The following is a 19,937-nucleotide window of genomic DNA, read 5'->3' on the forward strand; positions in this document are numbered from 1 at the left end:
GGAAGCATCTGACATAAAGCTAATTGCTAGCATCTTGATTTCTGCAAAGCTTGTGGTATTCCTTCACTTGCGTTTTCTCCACAGTAGTGGGGTGGAGTCTATAACGAAACCCATCCTTTGGATTAAAGCATAGCCTTTGTGTTTTACAATCCTGCAACAGATTAGTGATTATAACGAATGTCTGGCAGGTGCCTGGTTTAGCCATGCCATAACAACGATTGTTACCCAGGACTGCAGTACTAGTCAGGTTTGTAAGGGTAGTGCTAGTTGTGTCAAAAACTGAATGAGAGAAGCATTGTTGCTAGCAGGAGCCTGAGATGCAAAATGAGAATTTTGATTTATCTTGGGCAGAAGGTGGGAAGGGAGAGCGGTTGCCTAACACGACAGCTTTCCCTGGGATCTCGGGGTAGGAGAGGATGGGGAATTTCATGAGACCATGAAGTTCATCAGCTGAGCAAAGACTAACAGACTGTACATCTAAGAAAAAAAAAAACGTTTTTTCCAGAGCACCATCAGCCCTCCGCGCTGTGGTTAAGGCTGCGCTGTCAGGTGAAATAATAGAGTTGTTCTTCCTTCTCCTTATCCGTTTGTTCTTGGCTCTGCTTTTTCTTCTCCTTCCTGGCAGGTGGGTTGGAACGGAACACCAGCCTCCTGCCGCTCTGCAGAGGAAGAAGAGGCGCGTCCATCAGTGCTGGGCTGGAGCAGCGTGTCTGAATTGTGCAGCTACTGTGAAAGCTGCTTCATGCTCCCAGGCTCTCCTGCTGCCTGGGGCCGTGGCCATGTGCTATCTGCTTTCTAGGCAGGTTTCAGTGTGTCTATTAAGTATCTTTTTTCTATGAAAAAATGAGTGTCAAGCACCTGAAGGCCGTCCATGCGCTAGTGTTTCAGCTTCTGCAAAATATTATTCCACCTGCAGCTTTTCTGACTAAAGCTTCATTTGTATGATCTCAAGAGGATGGGAAGTTGGAAGTCTGAAGAAATATCTGTGGGAGCCTGCAGAACCCTCTGATCTTGGGTAAAGGGGCAGGGACTCGTGGTGCCTGTTCTCAATCGCCAATGCTCTCACCGGCTTCGTGTGTGATCGAGAAACGGGATGTCCTCACCATCGTGTTGACCTGTGAAATGTGCCGCAGGAGCCATGGCCTGAAGCTCCTCACGGTACCTCCTGAGGAGCTAAAGCTCAGTTTGGGGTAATGCGGAACGTGCCAAAAAAAGGTATGGTTTGATGGTATGGCTGAACTGCTCTAGGGGTTTGCTGCTGGAGGGAATGTCCTGCTGCTGCCCTGATCCTCTTTGGCTCATTTTCATGCTTTTTTTTAAATACTGTCAGGTTAACAAGTTGATAGGAACTTAATGAGAAAATTGGCAAGCAATGGAGGGGGCCATGTGGTCAAGACACAGGGACAGGAGGCTGATGGAAGGATGCTGAGCTGGAATAACTCGGCATAGCTGCCTTCCCAGCAGTTGCTTAATTTGCATCAGTCCCGTAAACTGGGCTACATCCCCTCCCAGCTATGGAGGCCTCTGGTAACACCCTTAAACGCTTCATGTTCAAGTACCCCCAGCTTCTCTGAAGGTGGCTGTTGAGCCGAGGTGTTCCTATGGATTACTGTACTCACCTTTTTTTTTATGGTCGCCTGCGATCTTTCCAGGGCCCGTTGCAATCTTTCCTCCTGCTGCTGCTTCTGTTGTCTGAGCTTTTCCTCTCTGAGCCTTTTGCAGGAAGCAAATAGAGGATGGGTTAGACGCGATGTGTGGCTACACCGAATGTGCTTTTGACACATGGCTTGCCTAACAGCATAAGACCACCGGAGCACAGTGGTTTGGGTAGAGCTGATGCTGGAGTTTGTTGCTGGTGAGAGAGAAACACTCGGTGCAGTCGATCCTTCTCTTTCTAGAGTGAGGGGAGGAAAAAGCACGTCAAGGTTTGCAAATGGAGATGACGGGTGGTTCTGTTACAGACGCGCTCTGTGCCACCTTCCGCAGGTGATTTATGCCTCCACAGCTGACCAGGAGGCTCACCAGCTTTGCGGGTGAACGATGCTTGTTGTCTCTTAAGTTCTCACCAGTGCAGCCAAGTCTGTAGTGTACAGATGGGAGTAAGAGGGTTTTACGTCCATGGAGCTGCGCTTTGCCTGAATGGGCACAGTGGAGGCCGATACTGTTAACTGGCTCTGAGTCCCTGTGGGAATGCAGCACTGGAAGAGAAATGGGCTCAAGCTTTGAACGCTGTGGCCAATGAATTCTTAACATTGTGACCTTCAGGAAATGTTTAAATGCTCCTGGAAGGTTTTTCTGTTTGGTTGGTTTTGCTTGTTATTTGGGGGGGATGGTGGGGAGGAGGTGGGGGGGAGGCGTCAGATTCCTTCCTGAATTCTTGTCCTCATCCCCAGAGTAAAATAAATGTGTCTTAATTCTTTGGTAAGTTAAGAGAGCAACACCATTCACAGAACACAAGGAAGGAGCATCACACCTTTCTACTACAAAGGTGAAGAAAGGTGCAGAGAAAGAGAGTAAGTAGGAGGGAAATGTCACTGTTCTGGCTTTATATCCTCACACTACTTTTTTTTTTTTTCTTTTTTTTTTTTCTCCCCCCCACCTGGCCAGATGGAATCAACTCTCCAGTTGCATCTTGGCTATTTGCAAGGGGAAATTTCATGCGTGCAACTGAGCAAAGAAGAATGTGTCTCATCTCAGAAGCTAATTTTACTGTGTTAATTAGTTGCTATTTTAATTTAATAACACAGGTTAAAGTTGACAGTTTTGTAGAAGAAACATTTGAAAGCTGGCATTGCTGACAAGTGCCCTTAAGTACCCATTGAAGGCTGCCAAAATATCAGGGCGTGTCACACTTTGAATGGGTTAAATAACTACGGAGCAGCAATTTTCTATTTAATCAGTTTAAATATTGTGACTGCAAATTGTCTTCTTAAAATGATGATTCTCATCATTTAATTTGCTCAGGAGATTTATTCTCTTTTTTTTTTCTTCTTCCAGATTTTGCCCTTTTCTAATGTAGCTCCCGGGTCTTTTCTAATGTAGCTGTGGGCTACTGCTTGCTGATCGGGAGATGAGAGTCCAACAAATGAGAAACCATTACAGAGGTAAAATGGGATGTGTAGGTCACACGGGCTTTCAGACTGCTGTTATAGTGTCTGACAAATTTGGCTCTTTCAGTGGCTCTGCTTTTGGCTGTCAACATTTAAAAACACAGGCCCCGTTTCCAGAAGAGGGTCTTGTCTTACCTTATCCTCCGTTCTGTTTTTTTGGCTTTCTCAGCCTGTTCTATCTTTGCTGGTGGGATTCTCTCCAGGTTATCCAGTAAGTCACTGAGCTGTTTTTCTATCACCATTAGCATCTGCACGGTATGCAGATTTGCCTCATTTTCTCCAGTGCAGTGGCAATAGACTTCCAGCACCTTCTTGTTCAGGCTCGTGAGCATTTTCTCCTAGAGGTGAGAGGAGATATGGTGAGAGACGCGGCGGAGTTCTGCGCAGTAGAACCGCATCATCCTGCCAAAAGCAAAAGAAATCAGCACACTCGAATTCCCTCAACAAGGCTCAACTGCTTGTTTGCCGGTTTGCTCAGCACCGGTGTCTGGGATGGACGGCGGTATTGAGCCGTTCTTCTGTTGGTCTCATCTTCCCGGCTTTGCTGCGGCCTGGGACGGGTTGCAGCTGCCCGCTTGCCTCTGCAAGCCCTATTCCCAGCTCATAGCAGCTGCATGCCGTAGACATGCCCCAGTTTGCTGCCTCAGCAGTGCCCCAAACCTGCCCTTACTGTAGCTCCATGCCTGAGATACAGTGCTGGTCCCTCCCCAGTGCAACCTGTTGTCTGCTGTTATCCCAGGATGGATATGGCTGGTGGAACGGAACCGTTCACGTGCGTGCTAACCCCCCGTGCCTTGATCCCAGGGTGTACCTGGTCATCAGCGTCGTGTTCTCCAGAGGAAAACAGGTGAACTTTGAGTTTCAGATCTGCCACTCTCTCTTCTTCCTTGGCGATGGAGGACTTGAGCGCGACTACCTGCTGTTTCAGCTCTGCTAACTTCTTCTCCCTAGGCCAGAAGAGAAAGGAGCTCATTTTGGAACGGCCATCTCTGAAACACACGACTTCTCTGCTGCTTTCCCTCCTGGACCGTCCCTCCTGCTGCCGGCAGATGGAGGTAACACTTCATGCCATTTCTGGGGAACTTGCACCCACATCTCTGAGAGCAGAGGGATCTTGCGATTTTTCTGGAGTAACAGTTACTGTGCTGGTGTGGGGGAGGGAGAAGTAGTATAGCTAAACATTCAAGATTTTTTTAATAAGTCCTGGGGGAAGCAGATTCCATTTAAAAACTTTCACAAGGGGGATAAGCTGCGCTTTAAATGGGAATATGCGTGTCTACCTGCCATTGAAATACTGTATTGCAATTACACTTGGGTTCCCTGCTGGCTTCCTCTAGGAAGGGTTTGCATTGAGTCGGAATAGGTGCTGGTCTGGACAACTCCAGGACATGCCTTGTTTCTTCCTTTTATCTTTCTTTCTGAGAATTACGGGATACTTCTGGCTTATGTTCACTCCAGGATGCTAAATCCATCGGTTCCCCAGCCTGTGCCTTGAGGACTAAGGAACTCGTCCCAAGCTCAAGTCCTATCTCCTAAATTACATAGAGGGGACGCTTTCCTAGGAGCTCACGAGATGGTGAGTTGGGTGGGCTGCAGCTGGGCTCTCAGCTATGAGAAAGAGTCTCTGTTGTGTGCTGTGTGAACAGCATTACACGCGGTCTGCAGCGTGCAGCCCGATGGCGAGGTGCTAGTGGGGGGAAGAGGGGTCGCTTTTGTTTGAAAGTTGGGGCACAGGGACCCCTTCCCACCGCTCCCAGGATCGCACTTACGTGCTTTCATGTGTGGTGATGAAAGTGTGTTGGACCTTGTCCAAACTTTCCTCTGTCTCCTGGGAATTCTGGATGAAGGACAAGTTCTCTTCCTCCATCTCCGTGAAAATAGACAGCAGTTGTTGGGGATCAGTAAAATACAACTCAGGCTTCTGGAATGGAAAACACATGTGATGAGTTTTTGTCCTCCTCTAGCTTCTTTTCCATTGAACTACATGGAGGTTGATCTGCACCAGCCCTGGTTGTTGGAATGCTCTCCCGTGCAGGGAGATCCATGAGTGTCCCTGTACAAAGTCTTCCACCTTCCTGAAGTGTGTGTAGCTTGATGCTGCCTCAGTAGCTCACCCCCAAAACAAATTGCATTTTGGGGAGTAAAAAGCGGTGCAAACATCTGTGAGTGGGAAAACTTGAATTTCCAACATAAAACAATAACTTCACTAGTGTCAAAATCTCCTATTACATAATGTCATATCTCATCGGGGGATGGCAAGCTTTGAGATGATGGTAAGTTTTTTGGAAAGTGGAGGGGGAAAGTTAAACTAAGTTATTTGTAATATGTGTTGCTAAAACATGAACACTTACGAATGTATAAACATACATTTATAATTAGTGGCTACAGTAATTCCTCAATACCATAATGAATGGTTAGAAGGTGAGAGACATTAGTAACATCAATAAATGACACAGGACAAACAGAAAGTGTAAATATTTCAACACGAGACTTCTGACCTCATCTTCGTCTGAGCAGGTTTCGCTTTCTGCATCTTCCAGTGAATTTCTGAAAAAAAGCATTGTGTGTATCAGGCCCTTAGAGAAACGATAGCTCAAAGGAGACCTTGTTAGTGAGTTACGAACACTGCTGTTGTTTGCTGTTGCTGTTTGCCCCTGAATAGTCCTTTGCACATTCCGATGTTTGGCCCCCCGTGGCTGTGGGCTCTTTGGGGGTCAGGAGGAGCTGGGGGTCACACAGACGTGCAGCGCGGGAGCTACGTCTGTCCACAAGCGAGCTGCCTTTTGAGCTGCTCCGGGCTCTGCTGGCCAGCAGGGTCAGGACATGGCGCATGAGCCTGAACTGAGGGTGTTGATCCAAATGTCTTTAAACTCGATGGGAGACTGGGCTTTTGGGGCAGTGAGAAGGCAGAGGCAGGAGGCTTTTTAAAAAGACTGGGGCAGCAGCACGGCAAGTATAGAGAAAGACTTGTCCTCTCTGTGGCATGTGGTACTCCTCCTAAACAACATGGTGTAGCCACCATGAGAACCTACAGTTTTTACCTGCCCTGGGAGAAGGTTGTTGAGTGCTTTTTCCTCTGCACAGCCTACTACCATTAACCAGCAGTGAGGCCTCTTTCTTCCCCGCTCAGCCCCAGGGACAAGCCAGCACAGCAGTTGGAAGAGGAAGGCAAGAGGTGCCTGAGTGATGTTGGGAGCAGAGTCTGCTCTTCACCTTCACTTGCACCTGTCACCCTGTGCCATGCAGGGGGAAAGACATCCGTTTGCATCATCTTAATGTCAGCCCCCCTTGCGTCCGCATCGTTCCTGCCATGTGGCAGCAGCCCAGTCACTGCAGTGGCTTCACGAGGGGTGGCACACAGCAGCCCTGCTTGGGAGGACCGGGCACCTGCAGTGCTGTGGGTGGAGGCAGAGGAAATGGCCCTGCAAGCGCTGACTTAGTTCAAACTCTACTGATAACCATTTTATTTTTTTTTTTTTGGCCTTAGGAGACTCACCCGCCACTCACGCTTTGCTTTTCCAGGCAATTTCTTTCTTTGCCTCAAGAAGCTGGAGCCACCCGTGCACATGCCATACTCCCGCCTGCCCCTCCTCAGGCCGCCCGTGCCACCATTACAGCAGTGTTACCCTGTCTGCATCCCACCGTAGGCTGTCTGAAGGCTCTTACTGAAAGCAGACAGTCAATGCAGTGTGGGTCTACAGTGACCTTGGACCTTCATTAATGGCAAGAGAACAGGCAGCTATTTGCGCAGCAGCTGTGACCAACAGAGTGAACCAGTAACTTGGCCACAGAGAAGCTTTGCTCCAGGACAAATGCTCAAGGTCTGTGATTCCTCCAGGGGTCAAGGTCCAAACTCTTTGGGCAGGCTCTCAGCAGAGGATTTGAGGATGGAGTTCTGCTGGGGTAGGTACACAGGTACTGACTCACAGGTCTGATGGATTTCTACTGGTATTTGGATTTGTTCCAGTAAGAACAAGATCTTGGTATGCTCACAGTGAAGGTGAGCAGTAGCTTTCCTCTATACTGACTGCCAGTCAGCTGAGTGCTCTCTACAGTACTTAAGTCTGTCGTTTGTGTTGTCTCGTACTTACAGTTTTCTTGTTGATAGAGGTTTCAGGATGCTTTTGAGATGTGGCCTGATCTCATGTAATGAGCTGAATTCCAAGCATTTTGAAGACAGCGGGGAACTTGGCACATCTATATGACGGGTACTATAGGGACTGGCTGTCACACCCCAGCCTGGAGACAAGAAGAGAAGTACACTCAGGGCATGGGGCTGTCCCAGCGAGGAGTGGGCAGCTCTTCCCTGGCACTCACCCTGCTCTGCAGTGGTGGGAGGTGAGGCAGTTTCTGCAGTAGCTTTGGATGCCGTTTTCAAATCCTTTTCCTTTGGGTGCTTTTTCCCATGTTCCTCCTGCCACTCTTTTGGAGATAGTTGATAGAGGAAGTCCCTGTACATTTTGTACTTCTGCAGAGTATTCTTGAATCTGGATATATCGCTGGGATGAGAGAAGTGGACAAAGTTGGTTAGCAGGGAGGAAAGCCTCTGTTTGAACAGGTTCTTTCTAACTCTTGATATTCAGCTTCAGCCAGGGAAGGGACAAGAGGACACGTGTCTTCACGGACATGCAAAGACAAATAGAAACCTGCCCTGCATGCTCTCTGTGGTTCCTCATGTGCAAGCTGTCTGGTCACATCTTGCTATGGCACTGGGCTTGCTAATTTGGAAATTTTTACTTGAAAATGAACGAGAAATCTTGCCAGCTGAACCCATAATGGGAATTATAATTTTTTTTTTCTTTTTCTTCTTTCCTGAGATCACCATTAAAATGCATTAATTAGTATTTGGGTTTTAATCTGAGGCTAGGCATTTAATTTTAGTTTTGGAATATTTAAACTTTTTAAAAATATCTGATTAAAAAACTGATTGAGATGTTTTAGAAACAAAGCCTGGATAACAAAAGCTGAAACATTTTGACTCTTGAAATGGAACATGGTTAGAAATATATTTTCCCTGAAGACTACGAGGGTGTAGCGCTGTAGGGGCTGTTGAAGGCCGGGCAGGAATCGTGTGCAACCGTTACCTTTGGAGGTTCTCTATTTGGGAAGTGATTGCCTGGATCTCCGTTATTTTCTTTGTCTTTGCTGTGGTTTCTTTTTCAGCACTAGGGAAGAATGCATAAACATAAGGCATAAAACAATTTAGCAGTAAGTGGGTAGTGAACTGAGGTGCATATAAAACAGAGAAAAAGATGTGAGGGGAACGCTAGAAATCTCTCCGATGGATGTACCCCAAGTGATGCTTGGCTCCTGCCTGAAGGCCCTGCTTGCCTTGGCAAAGAGAGAAGGGGGTCTCAGCAACACTTCCAGGTTAAGGCCCTCCTAATTTGGCTGCTGCTGAGCATCAATTGCTGCTCTGCCCTTGTGATACCTGTAATGGGCCAAAGCGCTCAACTTGCTTCACCGTTCCTGCTGTGAGGGGTTGGGCAGAAGCATCTCTCTCCTAAGGGGGTTGTGAGAGCAACAGAAGTTGTGGGGTCAGCAGCAGGTTCCTCGCTGCAGCCAAATCAAGGGCTTTTGCAACGAGGGGTTTCCCCGGCTATCGGTCTCCTTTGTCTCTTTCACTGAATGTGTGGGGAGAAAGTACCACCAGGACTGTAACTCTGGGAAAACTCAGACGTAGAGCATTCGAGGATGGATGCTACCAAAAACGCTGCAGGGAGGTCAAGCAAAAGACCTTCTGTGTCCAGCACAAAAGAGCACAAAGGTGGTTCCCTCAACTCCCATTACATTTTCAGGGCTTGAACAGAGGTTTTATGGTTCTCCTTCAGGAACTCGGCAAACACGGCAGCATCCTTCTCCAGGTAGTATTCAGCCTTTTCCAGTTTTCTTTCCTCATTCGTTGCTATGTTCTCCATCCTTTGAATCTCATCTCGCTTTACTGCCATGGCATACTGAAATGAACCGGAAAGGCAACACAGTCACATCGGTTGGTTAGTTTTAAAGGCATGTTGGTTTAGCGTTGTTCTTGGCTATCTTATTGCCTTATAGTTGTTGGCGGAGAGGGTACGGATTTCAAACCGAGGTGTGTGTCTTAGTGCAAACTAGGTACATAGAGGTCAGGAGGCGTTTCAGAAGTAACATAGCAAATAAGCAGTGACACTAAAGGCAGAATGCAGAAGTCCCAGCACTGTGTTAACTCCTGGCTGACAAAGATTGATTCAGTTGTGCTACCGCACAATAGCCGAGATGAATAATGGGGATATTCCAGCACGGCTTCCTTGGTTGGAGTTCAGAATGGCTCCCAGCTATAATTTATGGATGGGACAGCGAGAGCCAAAAAGTTAGTACCTCTGCGCATCTCACAAATGGAATAGTTGCACGGCTGCTTCTGGATGGTACAAATGGCCGATATTCATTTCTTTCTTGGTTGGGGGTTTCTGGGCTGTAGACTATGAGTGTCTTTAATACAGCGCTTGGGCAGTCAGTTCATGGGGTCTGATGTGGGCCTCCTGGCTGTGATCTCTAGGCAATGGATCTCAGGGGGGAAAAAAACCCAAACCAAAGCAACACAGGGAGGAATAATTAAGTGAACAGAAAGTGACATTCTTAAAGTCAAGTACCTCAAGTAAAAATATCTCTCTTCTGTCGTTTATGTAGTCCCGGAAGGTCTCCTTTTCTAACGGGTAATCTGAAATGAGGATATAACATTGATCAGACTAGAGGGGCAAATATGGCCAAGGCCAAACACTGTGAATATGTAGGCTGCTGTGAGCATGGATGTGGTTGGCGCCGGAGCCAGCAGTACTGATTGTTTTATTATAGTTTTGACATTGTTTAGGATGAGTTTCATATGGGCTTTCATGGAGTAAACCCAGGTAGAATGGAGTGGAGAATCTGGACCTTATAACAGTATGTGTCCTCTAGACGTGAATAGCAAAGCTACTTCTCATGTCACAGGCAGAAAATTTAGGCCCACATCCACTAAAATCCAACTTTAGGGCAGCTTAGTAGAAATGTCTCCGTGACACAAGGTCCTGCAAACTCACAGCTGGCTTCCAGCTGATTCCAAGAGCTCCTAGCTACTGTGAAAGCCACAGGGGATGGTGGAACCCAGGCTACTGTGGGGGGGATGACACATGCTCCGTATGGAAGCGCATGAGGTGGAGATGGCTCAGCCACACAGAGGCTGGCAAGATGCAGCATGTGACTATTGTGTCTGCAAGAGCTCACCGAAGTTAGCTAGAGCCAACTGCGACTCCCATCCCCTCTTTGGTTTTTGCTTTAGGCTGTTACCCAGCTGAGCGGCCCCACTACAAAGACAGTAACTGTTCTCTACCTTTATTAGTCGCTATCTTCCATGAAAGACTCTCCTGAAGAGTTTTCAGTCTCTCCTCATTTGTTGCCTGTTTTCTGGCCTCCTCTTCTTCCTCCTTTTGCAGAGCTTTCCTGAGCCCTTTTTGCTTTGCTTTTATTTTAGTGGAGTAAGTCATTTTCTCGTGGATTTTCATGGTCTTCATCCTTTCGCGTTCCTATGAGAAGACAGTTATGTGGACAGTTTGATTAAAAACCACAGCAAACAAAGCACATAAAGATGTGAGTAGTTATTCACGGTCCAGGAATTTGCAGGCTACTGATACTCTGCTGATGCGCGTTTGCCTGGTTTATCTGACTGACCCCGATGATATTCTCTCTTAAGGCGACCAAAACACTTGATTTCTTAGTGTTTGTTCTCTTTAGTTTGTTGATTTGTATTCTGCATCCAGCCACCAGCTGTGCCAGTTTGTACCTACTCAGTGTCCTTGTTTTTCCTTCCTGGATTATTCCAGGGAGTGAATGGAAATTTTCAGAGGTTCATCCTTCAAGTCCCCAAGTAAAAGGGAACAACAGGAGAGCCCACACTTAGTGCCGACTCAGTCCAACTTTCACAAAGGCATGTAAACCTTCAAGTTCAGATTGAGAGGATCTATTCAAACCCACTCCAGAGCTTTCTGGAGGGTGAAAGGTTCTCCATGCTCTGTGCTTTCACATGGGCTGGAGTGCAATACATTGCTGGCTGCAGTTTGGGCATGGGTTAGGCTGAGGACATCATTCAGCAGGCATCCTTAGCACTTCTTCCTAAGCCCTTCCCCACACCTACATAGTGACCTTCAATCCAAGCGAAAAACAGACTATACCAGTCATCAGTGTGAGGCGAGGAGGCTTGCTTAAGCTTGTTTGGAGCCCTCCCTTTGTGATTTAGAAACAAAGAGACCTCTTGCTTCCACACTACTGCCCGGCTTCTGCAACCACATGCAACAATCAGACCTCTCTGAGATGCGACAACTTCTCCGTGACTTCCCACCCCCTTTGGATTGTACGCCTAAGGAAAGCCCACTGCAGAAATAAGAAAGAAACATTCCTGAGACCTGTCTCTCTGGTCTGGTGGGTGGCAGCTCCCTATCTTATGTAGAGAAACCTAAGGCATGAAACCCATGTTGTCCTTCTTCCTAGGCATTCATTTTGTTGACAGTTCAGAAGGAGATCACATCCAGCATTGGAATACAGCTTCCCAAGCAGAAAGCCGAGCTTGTTGAAGTGGAAACCAAGAGATCTTGTACCAAAGCTTTATGTAGAAATCAATGCTGGCAGCTCTGGGTGTTCTCCAGGAGCCGCAATGAGTGGCAAATCTACCTTGAAGTAAACAAAGGGACAATATCCAGATTTTGCACTAGGAACCAGCATGCTCAGGTCTGCTCTTGGTAAAGTTAATCTCTCATCATGGTTTCAGTGGACTTGAAGCTGCTCTGGGGGAATCTCAGCTGAATTTGGCAGCTATTATTTCTCTCATGCACTAAATTTGGCTATTATATTGGTTGGTTTCCTGCCCTACTGAACTGCTTGTGTATAGGTTGGCCTAAAGCATGTATACATACCGCCTTAGCCTCTTTTCTTTCCTTGTTCCTTATTGAGAAAATATCTATTTCTGGAGGAATTGTAAATGGATTTTTCATTGGGTTTTCTTCATCCTCTTCTGTGCTTTCTGAAAAAAAAAAAAAATGGATGAGGATGTAGAAGACATGAGACAGAACATCAGGACCCAGTGCGAAGAGACTCTGATCTGCTGCATCACGCCTGAAGGGTGGCAGCTGTGCTCACAGCTGCAGATGTCTAACAATGCTGAATCAAGAGCTGGGAGCTGCATAGGGCTTATAGCAAGCCAGTGATATAACTGAGACCTCTGTGTTTTTTATGTCACTTGACCATATCTGCTGGTCAACTCAGGATTTCAGCCAGGGATTTTTGTAAGTCTGGAGCTATTTTACCCACCTCATCTGATCGTGGGCAGAGAAGTCTACAGGCCTCTCCTTTGACCTAACAATGAAAAGCTGCCAGAGCGTCGTGAGCTTACCTGACAGCGCAAGCTGGGTTTCCATTCCAGGTTTGGAAGAGAGACTTTCAGATGTTGACTCTGTATGCGGAGATGGCATCTTTGACCCTGGTCCAAGGAAAACCATAGACAAATCAATCAGTTGGGACCTGCCAGTAACTGATGCAGTAGGTTTTACAGCAGCGATGGGCCTAGGGGCTTTCTGGATCTTAACCACTGAGCCTTTTGTGTCTGAAGGAATTAACAAAAAGCTTCAGTAAACTGGAAAATATTTGTGTTCTGACCCCAAAAAGGAGATGTTCATCCCTGGCTTATGTGAAAGCTGTGTAAAACACAGTCCTCCTTACACATACACTGATGGGAAAGCAAAGACAAAACAATTTGGAGATAACAAGCGACTCAAGTCCCTTGCCTCGTGTTCCATCCACATCTCCAGTTCTGATCCACACCCATACTTTTTCATCCTCCTATCGCTGCTTCACAAGCAACGTTTTTACTCCCTAAAGCTCTTACCAGTAATTGCTTCGGCACTGTGGGTTTCTTGCGATAAGGCTGAACGATTGTTGGACCGCACAGACATGCTGTAGGGAACTCTGTCGTGTTTAATTTTAGGCTGGCAAACTGTTGAAGGTTAGGTTTTTGTTTCTCTGAATCCAGTGTCTTTTTGTAGTCTATGCTATGTGTCCTAGGGGAAAAAGCATAATTGTAATGATCTCACTTACAGAGAACAGATAGACCATTGTTAAAGTTATCCTTTAATCAACAAAGGCAGCAAACTGCGTCCAGTGAGGTATTAGTTCAATTGATGCAATTCTGCTGCTGGGACAATTCCTGATCTGCGCTAGTATAAGACACAGCAGAAAATATCCTCTTCCGCTTGCACTAGTTTTAAGGCTATTTTAGAGCATCGTTTTTTCTCTCTGAACAGCCTCCAGTTTTTATGTATTTTGAGCTAAACTCATCTGGCCTCATTTCTATGTACATCCTTGGTGCTTTGTGTTTCCTATTGGCTGTGTTTCTGCAGCTGCTCAATTAGTATCTTATTCTTTGGAGGTGTCAGACTTTCACTGTTGACGACACAGAGGCTGAGGTAGAATTTAGGCTGTTTGAATACATCCCAAACGTTTTCTCTCTCTTTTCCAAAAGCCTCCTTCACCGATTGCTTAGATTTTGTGTCCCTCTGAACTTTGCATAACTTAATGGGCTGTTTTTCTCTAGGGGTCCCTCGTCTACGTCCCGGAACAGTACAAGCCCTACTGACGATGTGAGTTTTGGAGAAAACCCCGTCAGGGTGGGGGTAGGAAGGCGGTCAAACGCCTGCAGCGTTCAGTTGAATACACTTTGTGAAATATGCAGAGCAGTTGCAGCAAACACCTAGAGGTTCAGCCCTCTTAGTGCACACCTTGACTTCTGTAATCTAAAACCCTCCTCATAAAAAAACTTCTTGTTCATGTGGTTGATTTAAATTCCCGCTACAGACAATGGGACGGAAAAGCAGGACTAGACAGAGGATACTGGCATATGGAAAATAATTGTCAGTGCCACCCTCTGAGGTAAAAAGTGCTTTATAATATAATTTTAGCAAAGTATAGGAATTCGTCTCTAAGATTAACTTATAAATATTCATTTCATCAAGGTGTTTTTTGTTTGAGGTGGTTGGGTTTTTTAACAGATTGTTTGCACGTCACTTTGGAAATAATGCCAAAAGCTACAGAAGCACTAGTTGTGCTAATTATAATTATTAAGCTCAATAATACAAATAAAAAATTGCTTTGTTGCTAGAATTGGTTGGCATATATTTCACTGCCTCTGACATTTTTATGTTTCAGTAGTGACATACCAATGGCCAGTAGTATGTGAATCAGTAGATAAGGCATTCAGGGTTTTGATTTACTGAAACATTTATTCAGTGCTTTTCTCTAGCACCAAGCTGCTGTGCAGAAAAAAAATATGCCAAAGTAAATATGCCAAGAGGTCTAAAAATAAGAGGGCTAAAAAATACAATAAAATCCATCCACCATGTACCCTGAGCACTGGAGGAGCGTATGTTTTATACACTCGTGATTTAAACGATACCATTGCTTGCAGAGAAGGCTCGTTCTGCTCGCTGGGAAACCACTCCAAGTTCTGAGCTACAGAGCAATTTTTCCAGGGACAGATGTGTCCCATTTCCAAATACACCCCCCCCACACCCCCCACCCTCACCCACAGAGAAGAAGGTTAGTGCCTGTGATTTCCCAGTGACACACACCAGCACCTCCACTTGTCTGAGACACTGTATCTGACGTCCAAAACAGAAAAGAAATTGCTGTGATTGCCCTCACCCCTTTATATTTTGGTTTCTCACCCAAAGGAGAGGTCCTCCGGGCTCCTCTCTGCAGGGGGGCTGTGGTCAGATGGGGACGTGGCCGAGGCCGCGGTGCAGCTCGGCTCAGCTCCGGGCTTTCCAGTCTCTTGTTTGCACTGCCATGGAAACCTGCGCTCCCGTTGCCGAGCGGCATCCAACCCACAGGCACGAAGGGATGAATCGCTCCCTTCTGGCATTAAACGTGGGTCCCCTGTGGCCGAGACCAGTGTCCCTACCCCGACAGAGCAGGGCTGAACCAGGTGAGTCCTCCCGGAGCCTGGCTGCCACGGGAGGCTTCGCAAAATCACCTGCCTGGCTGCAACGTCGGCACATCGGTAGGTGTCCTGAGCAGGCAACTCGCTGAAGTTCCAACTAGAGGTCAGCATGGAAAAGGAAGAAAACTTCCGTGGTGTGAGAGGCGTCCCTGGCTTGCTGGGTTCTTTATTCATTGTTTCAGTCCACGCGGCCCGGGAATCCGGCATTTCACCCCATCTCTGCGTGAAAAGCAGTGGGTTGAGGAGGTGGGAGCTGGAGCCCCTGATTGTGGAAATGACTGTGGTTTATCGTTTCATAGCCTCTGCCTTGGTCTTGCTGTTTGTAACGTCTGAACAGTCACAGCCTGGAGACTATGTGTGGTACGGGTGAATGAACTGTTATTTACTGCAGGTTCCTCAAGTCAATAGTGCTATAGAAACCCAAATATCACCTTCCAAAAGACCATATCATTCTAAAGATGATTTGATATAGTATCAGTTGAAAAAAGTAATACATTTTAATGGAGGAAAAGATCCTTAAATCCCCATATTTACTCTGTTCCGTTTCTGAGAAGATCAAATCAGTTCCAAATGGATTGTGTTCTTCTCTACAATCTTTAGACTCTCTATTAATACAATTTCAGCTTTCTGAAATAGCATTTTTTTTTCATTTATCAATAGGTTTCCAAACAGCTTTCTTCATCTGAATAAGTCATGCAATAAAAAGCATGATTTTCTGTAAGTGCAAACTCCCATTTGATTATTATAGTTCTTTTCTGTAATTGCTGATTATCAAGAGACTGGATTCAGGCAACAGAAGGAAAATGCTTATACAGAAAGAAATTTCTCTTTATTCTGCACATGAATGCTTTGATTTTTAGCAGTGATGCAGAAAACCATAGTGCTATCTTTAGTATGTTTTGGGAAATTTCCCAAATGTATCAGGGAATATGTATAAAAAAAAAAATCAGTATGTATAAAAAAAATGAGACTATAAAATAATTTCCATTACCAAAAAAATAATTCAGGAATAAATTGTACTTAAGATGCATTTTTCTAAAGGCATTATATTGAATGGTCTTTGTTCAGAAATACCAGTTTATTACAGAATTGCAAATTTGCAGCAGTGGTAACATCACAACAGAAATAGATAATGGAAAACTAAGACATTTGAACAGCTATGGCTCTGTCTGGCATAATCTCTACATAAATGAATGATACAATTATATATTCATTGTTCTGTTCTGTGTTATCCTTGCTGAACGCTTATTTCCCTAAACTGGAACACAGATTATTTAAAAACAGAGATATATTTTGTGAATTCTTGGAAACGTGCAAGCTCTTCATAGCGTTGGTTTGATGTTTGTGTCCCACACATGCCATAAGCCACTTTGGCTTTGCGTTTCCTTGAGGGCAAAGAAGGTTTTACGGCCAGAAGGGCATCTGGGGTCTATTCTTAGTCACCGTTAGCTTGGTTAATGAATGGAATAAATATCATGTGCAACATCATGGGAAAATCTGCCTGGTGGCATCGGCTGTGCGGCTGACCAGGGCTGCAGCTCGTCAGGGATTTCTGCGTTGTGTAATGCTGCTTCAGGGCACCACGTTTTTGGGGCTTATTAGCTGTCCGAACTGTGCTTCCTCGGTGCGCAGCTGAGGGAGACAGGCAGTTCGCACGCTAAGAAGGGCCATCTGCCGCTTGCGTTTCCAACAGAAGGGTGTCTGCAGATTCGGAGGCTCGCAGGGGGTGGGTTTGTTAGGATACGGGATCGGGGTTTCAAGGTATCGTTATTTCTTTCTTGAAGGGGTTATTTGTCTTCTCCACTCCTTGGCCACCCAGTTTGTGATGTGAAGCGGGTACTTGTGTTCTCTGCTCAACCACCCTGTTTGTGATGTGGGGATGCGGATCCCTACCACAGAGGCGCTGCGAGGGTTAATTAGCGTTGGCAAAACATTTTGGAATGGCTGATTGAGAAACGCTGCCAAAGATGAAAGCTGAATAAGTATCTAGATAAATAAATATTCCTTTGTAGTCTTATCATTACGGGAAACTCCCTGTGTAGCCAGGATACTGCCCAGGTCGCTGAGCAGTCATCTCCCCACTGCCTGGAGTCTTCTCAAGCGGATGACTCATTTATTTAAGTATTTCACTTTGGTTTCTGTGATGTGAACCACAAGACATATCACACAAAGAGAAAAGCCCAGCGGTAACCAGCAAACACCACAGAAATACCCAATGGATTGGCAGTTTTTTTCTTTTTCTGGAGCTCTTGTTCCTCTGTTTCCCAGTGAATTGTGCAGCTGCAGAACCTGGAGCATCTCAGGAGGGAGAAGGGGAAGTTGGAGCCTATTCCCAGGGTTAGACACAAGGAAGGAGGATGGATCCACAAGCAAGTGTCTGCAAGATACCATATACAAGAGCTCTGCTGAAGGCAGTGCAGCAGCTCTCTGCTTCAATGTGGTCTCTGGTGAGCTGTCAGGAGTTGTTTTTCTGCTGGCGGGTCTCTTTGTGACACTGTTCTCCTGCTTTTCTCCTGCCTGGGGGGAAGCAGCTTCAAGTTGGTTATGGAAATCTCATGGGGAATATATGGCTGTTCACACTTATTGCAAGGTCTGTGCATGCTGCTGAGCTCTGTAAAGAGGCCAAAAGGGGAAGAAACAGTGACCATGTGGTTCTCCTCCATTCGTACTTTATTCACAGTACAAATTCCTGCACTGGCACCACAGCTCAATGAAAGATGCCAAAAGAAACAGTACTGGAGACCATATCCATCCCATCTGACCAAGCATAAGGTCATAACATGTCTCTGTTAACCTGCAGATCTTCTCCCTTCCCAACACCAGACTGTCCTGAAGGCCAGGCTGAATGGCCATGTGTTGACTGCTGCATGTGCACAGCAAATCATGGGCCTCTTGACAGTAACCTGGATGTCTGCAGTCTCTAGGTTATGGGACACATGGAAGAGTTGGCCTGACAGAAAAAGGTTTACTATGGCTTGAGCTGGAGCCATCCCAAAGATGGTTGAGCAGCTAGTGCAGAAGGTAAGAAGGAGACCTCCCGTGAACAGCAAAGCTGTGATATCCAAGTGCTGTGGCCCCATGGTGTCTAACCACTGGCACTCCTGTTTACCCCCTGCTCCCTCCAGCGGAAGCTTACTTCCAGGAGAGATTTTATCTCAATGCAACATTTTTCTGCTGGAAAAATGTGTCCCGTAACCTTTGCATGGCCAGAGCCAACCACGAGATGGCAGCAACCTTGTGTTGCCAGGGTTGGGGATTTGGCTCAGTGACCCACGTTTCCCACTCTCGCTTTGCCATGCCCCTTTTACCTCATAGATGAGGTCCCCAGGCTTGACGAGCATCACGAAAAAACTGGCCCATCCTCTGGCTGTTGAAGGAGAAGTGTCCCCAGAGGGGGGCTCTGCAAGAAGACGTGTGAGCTCAACTCTCATCTTTGCAAACAGGCCGATGGAGCAGGACTCACTCGGGTCTTTGTGTCCTACCACTGATTCTCAGCCCCCAGTGTGTTCTTGGGCTGTCTCATCTAAAGTTAAATTGTAGTATTCTTACATCTGATCTGATTTCAATCTGGTGGATGAAAACTGCTAAAATCTCTGAAGGGACACGTGGAAATGACAAGACAGCCCCTGCCATCGGTCCTCTTACTAAGGGTAAGCATGGGTGCTGTTTTTGCTTGGACAAAAAGCAGCAAGTGCTCAGATTTGTATTTCATGCTCGTCTCGCTGAGAATGCAGACTCTTTCCTGCTGAGAAGAAAAGAAAATGTTCTGCAGTCTTCATCTTGGGACCCTTGCCAGATCTGGGCCAGTTTCTTTTGCAACGCAAGGCTTATTCTAGTGTGTACTGTGGTGGCAACGTGTCTTTCTTGCAGTGTCTGTCAGCAGTGATCTCCTCAGACAACCGCGTACAGATAAGCTCTGTGCTGTCCTCCAGCTCCTGAGCAAACGCAGCCACCGCCATGAAGAGTTGGTTGACTCGGGCTCCCTGACTTCTGTATCAGTCAGCGTGGGAACTGCCTGCTGACCAGTCGAGTGGTGGTGATGGTGTAGCAGAGCCTGATGCAAGGTGTTAGAATCACAGAACCGTACCGTTCGGGAGGGATCACTGGAGGTCTCTAGTCCCACCTCCTGCTCAAAGCAGGGCTAACTTCAACGTCACGTCAGGCCGCTCATGGTCTTGCCCAGATGTTTTGAAAACCTCTAAGGATGGAGATTTCACAAACCGTCCAGACGATGGAGGGTGAGATGTGGGAGGCTGAGCTGTGGCCCCACTGGTTTGCTCTGGTGAGGATATAAAAAAATGGTATGGTTGCAATTTTAAGGCCAGTTCGGAATAACAGTTTAGACTTGATCCCAAACTGAAAACTGTAACTGGCTCCAGACTTCCCTCAGAGCTCAGTACTTTTGGGACCTAGGAGTTTGCATTTGGCCCACTGTAAAGAGAGCCACAAAGCTGCAGCCAAGGAGACTTTCCTAACCAGGGCTATAAATCCGTGCTATTTGCAGGGACAAATGACCCAGGAACCTGAGATTGCAACTTCATGATTTTGCGTTAAGCTCTTAAGGCACAGTTCCAGCCTTTTTCCTGGCCCTTGCTTTGTGGCAAAACTACAGCTGCTGTGACTGCATGGGAACTGATCCAGCTGAAAAATACCCTGCCTGAGGAAAAGATTCTTTTTACGATCGCTGTGATGGTTTGAGGAAGAAGGACGCATGGGCTGGGGGAAGGCGGAATTTCCCCTTTCAGTGGCAGCCTGTGCTTCGGTCGGCTTAGGGAGATAACGAAACTGCAGCTTTGTGGTGGTAAAACCGGCTGATCCTGCAAACCCTGCACACA

The 19,937-nt window shown here is 46.5% G+C and overlaps 1 protein-coding gene across 1 annotated transcript; it reads right to left on the minus strand.

The window, feature by feature from the left end:
- Nucleotides 1-545: 545 nt before the first annotated feature.
- CFAP100 (cilia and flagella associated protein 100) lies at nucleotides 546-15,160 on the minus strand (the record flags this gene model as incomplete). Its single annotated transcript, XM_082487916.1, is given in 15 exon segments — nucleotides 546-659; nucleotides 1,620-1,713; nucleotides 3,246-3,448; nucleotides 3,922-4,057; nucleotides 4,880-5,031; nucleotides 5,609-5,657; nucleotides 7,202-7,609; nucleotides 8,195-8,275; nucleotides 8,901-9,064; nucleotides 9,734-9,801; nucleotides 10,450-10,642; nucleotides 12,026-12,132; nucleotides 12,502-12,588; nucleotides 14,828-14,921; nucleotides 14,924-15,160. Coding segments are annotated over 15 exon segments (2,187 nt in total).
- Nucleotides 15,161-19,937: the final 4,777 nt, after the last annotated feature.

This window comes from Vanellus vanellus (genome assembly GCF_965231255.1).
Source record: "Vanellus vanellus genome assembly, chromosome: 9".
NCBI classification, from domain to species: domain Eukaryota; kingdom Metazoa; phylum Chordata; class Aves; order Charadriiformes; family Charadriidae; genus Vanellus; species Vanellus vanellus.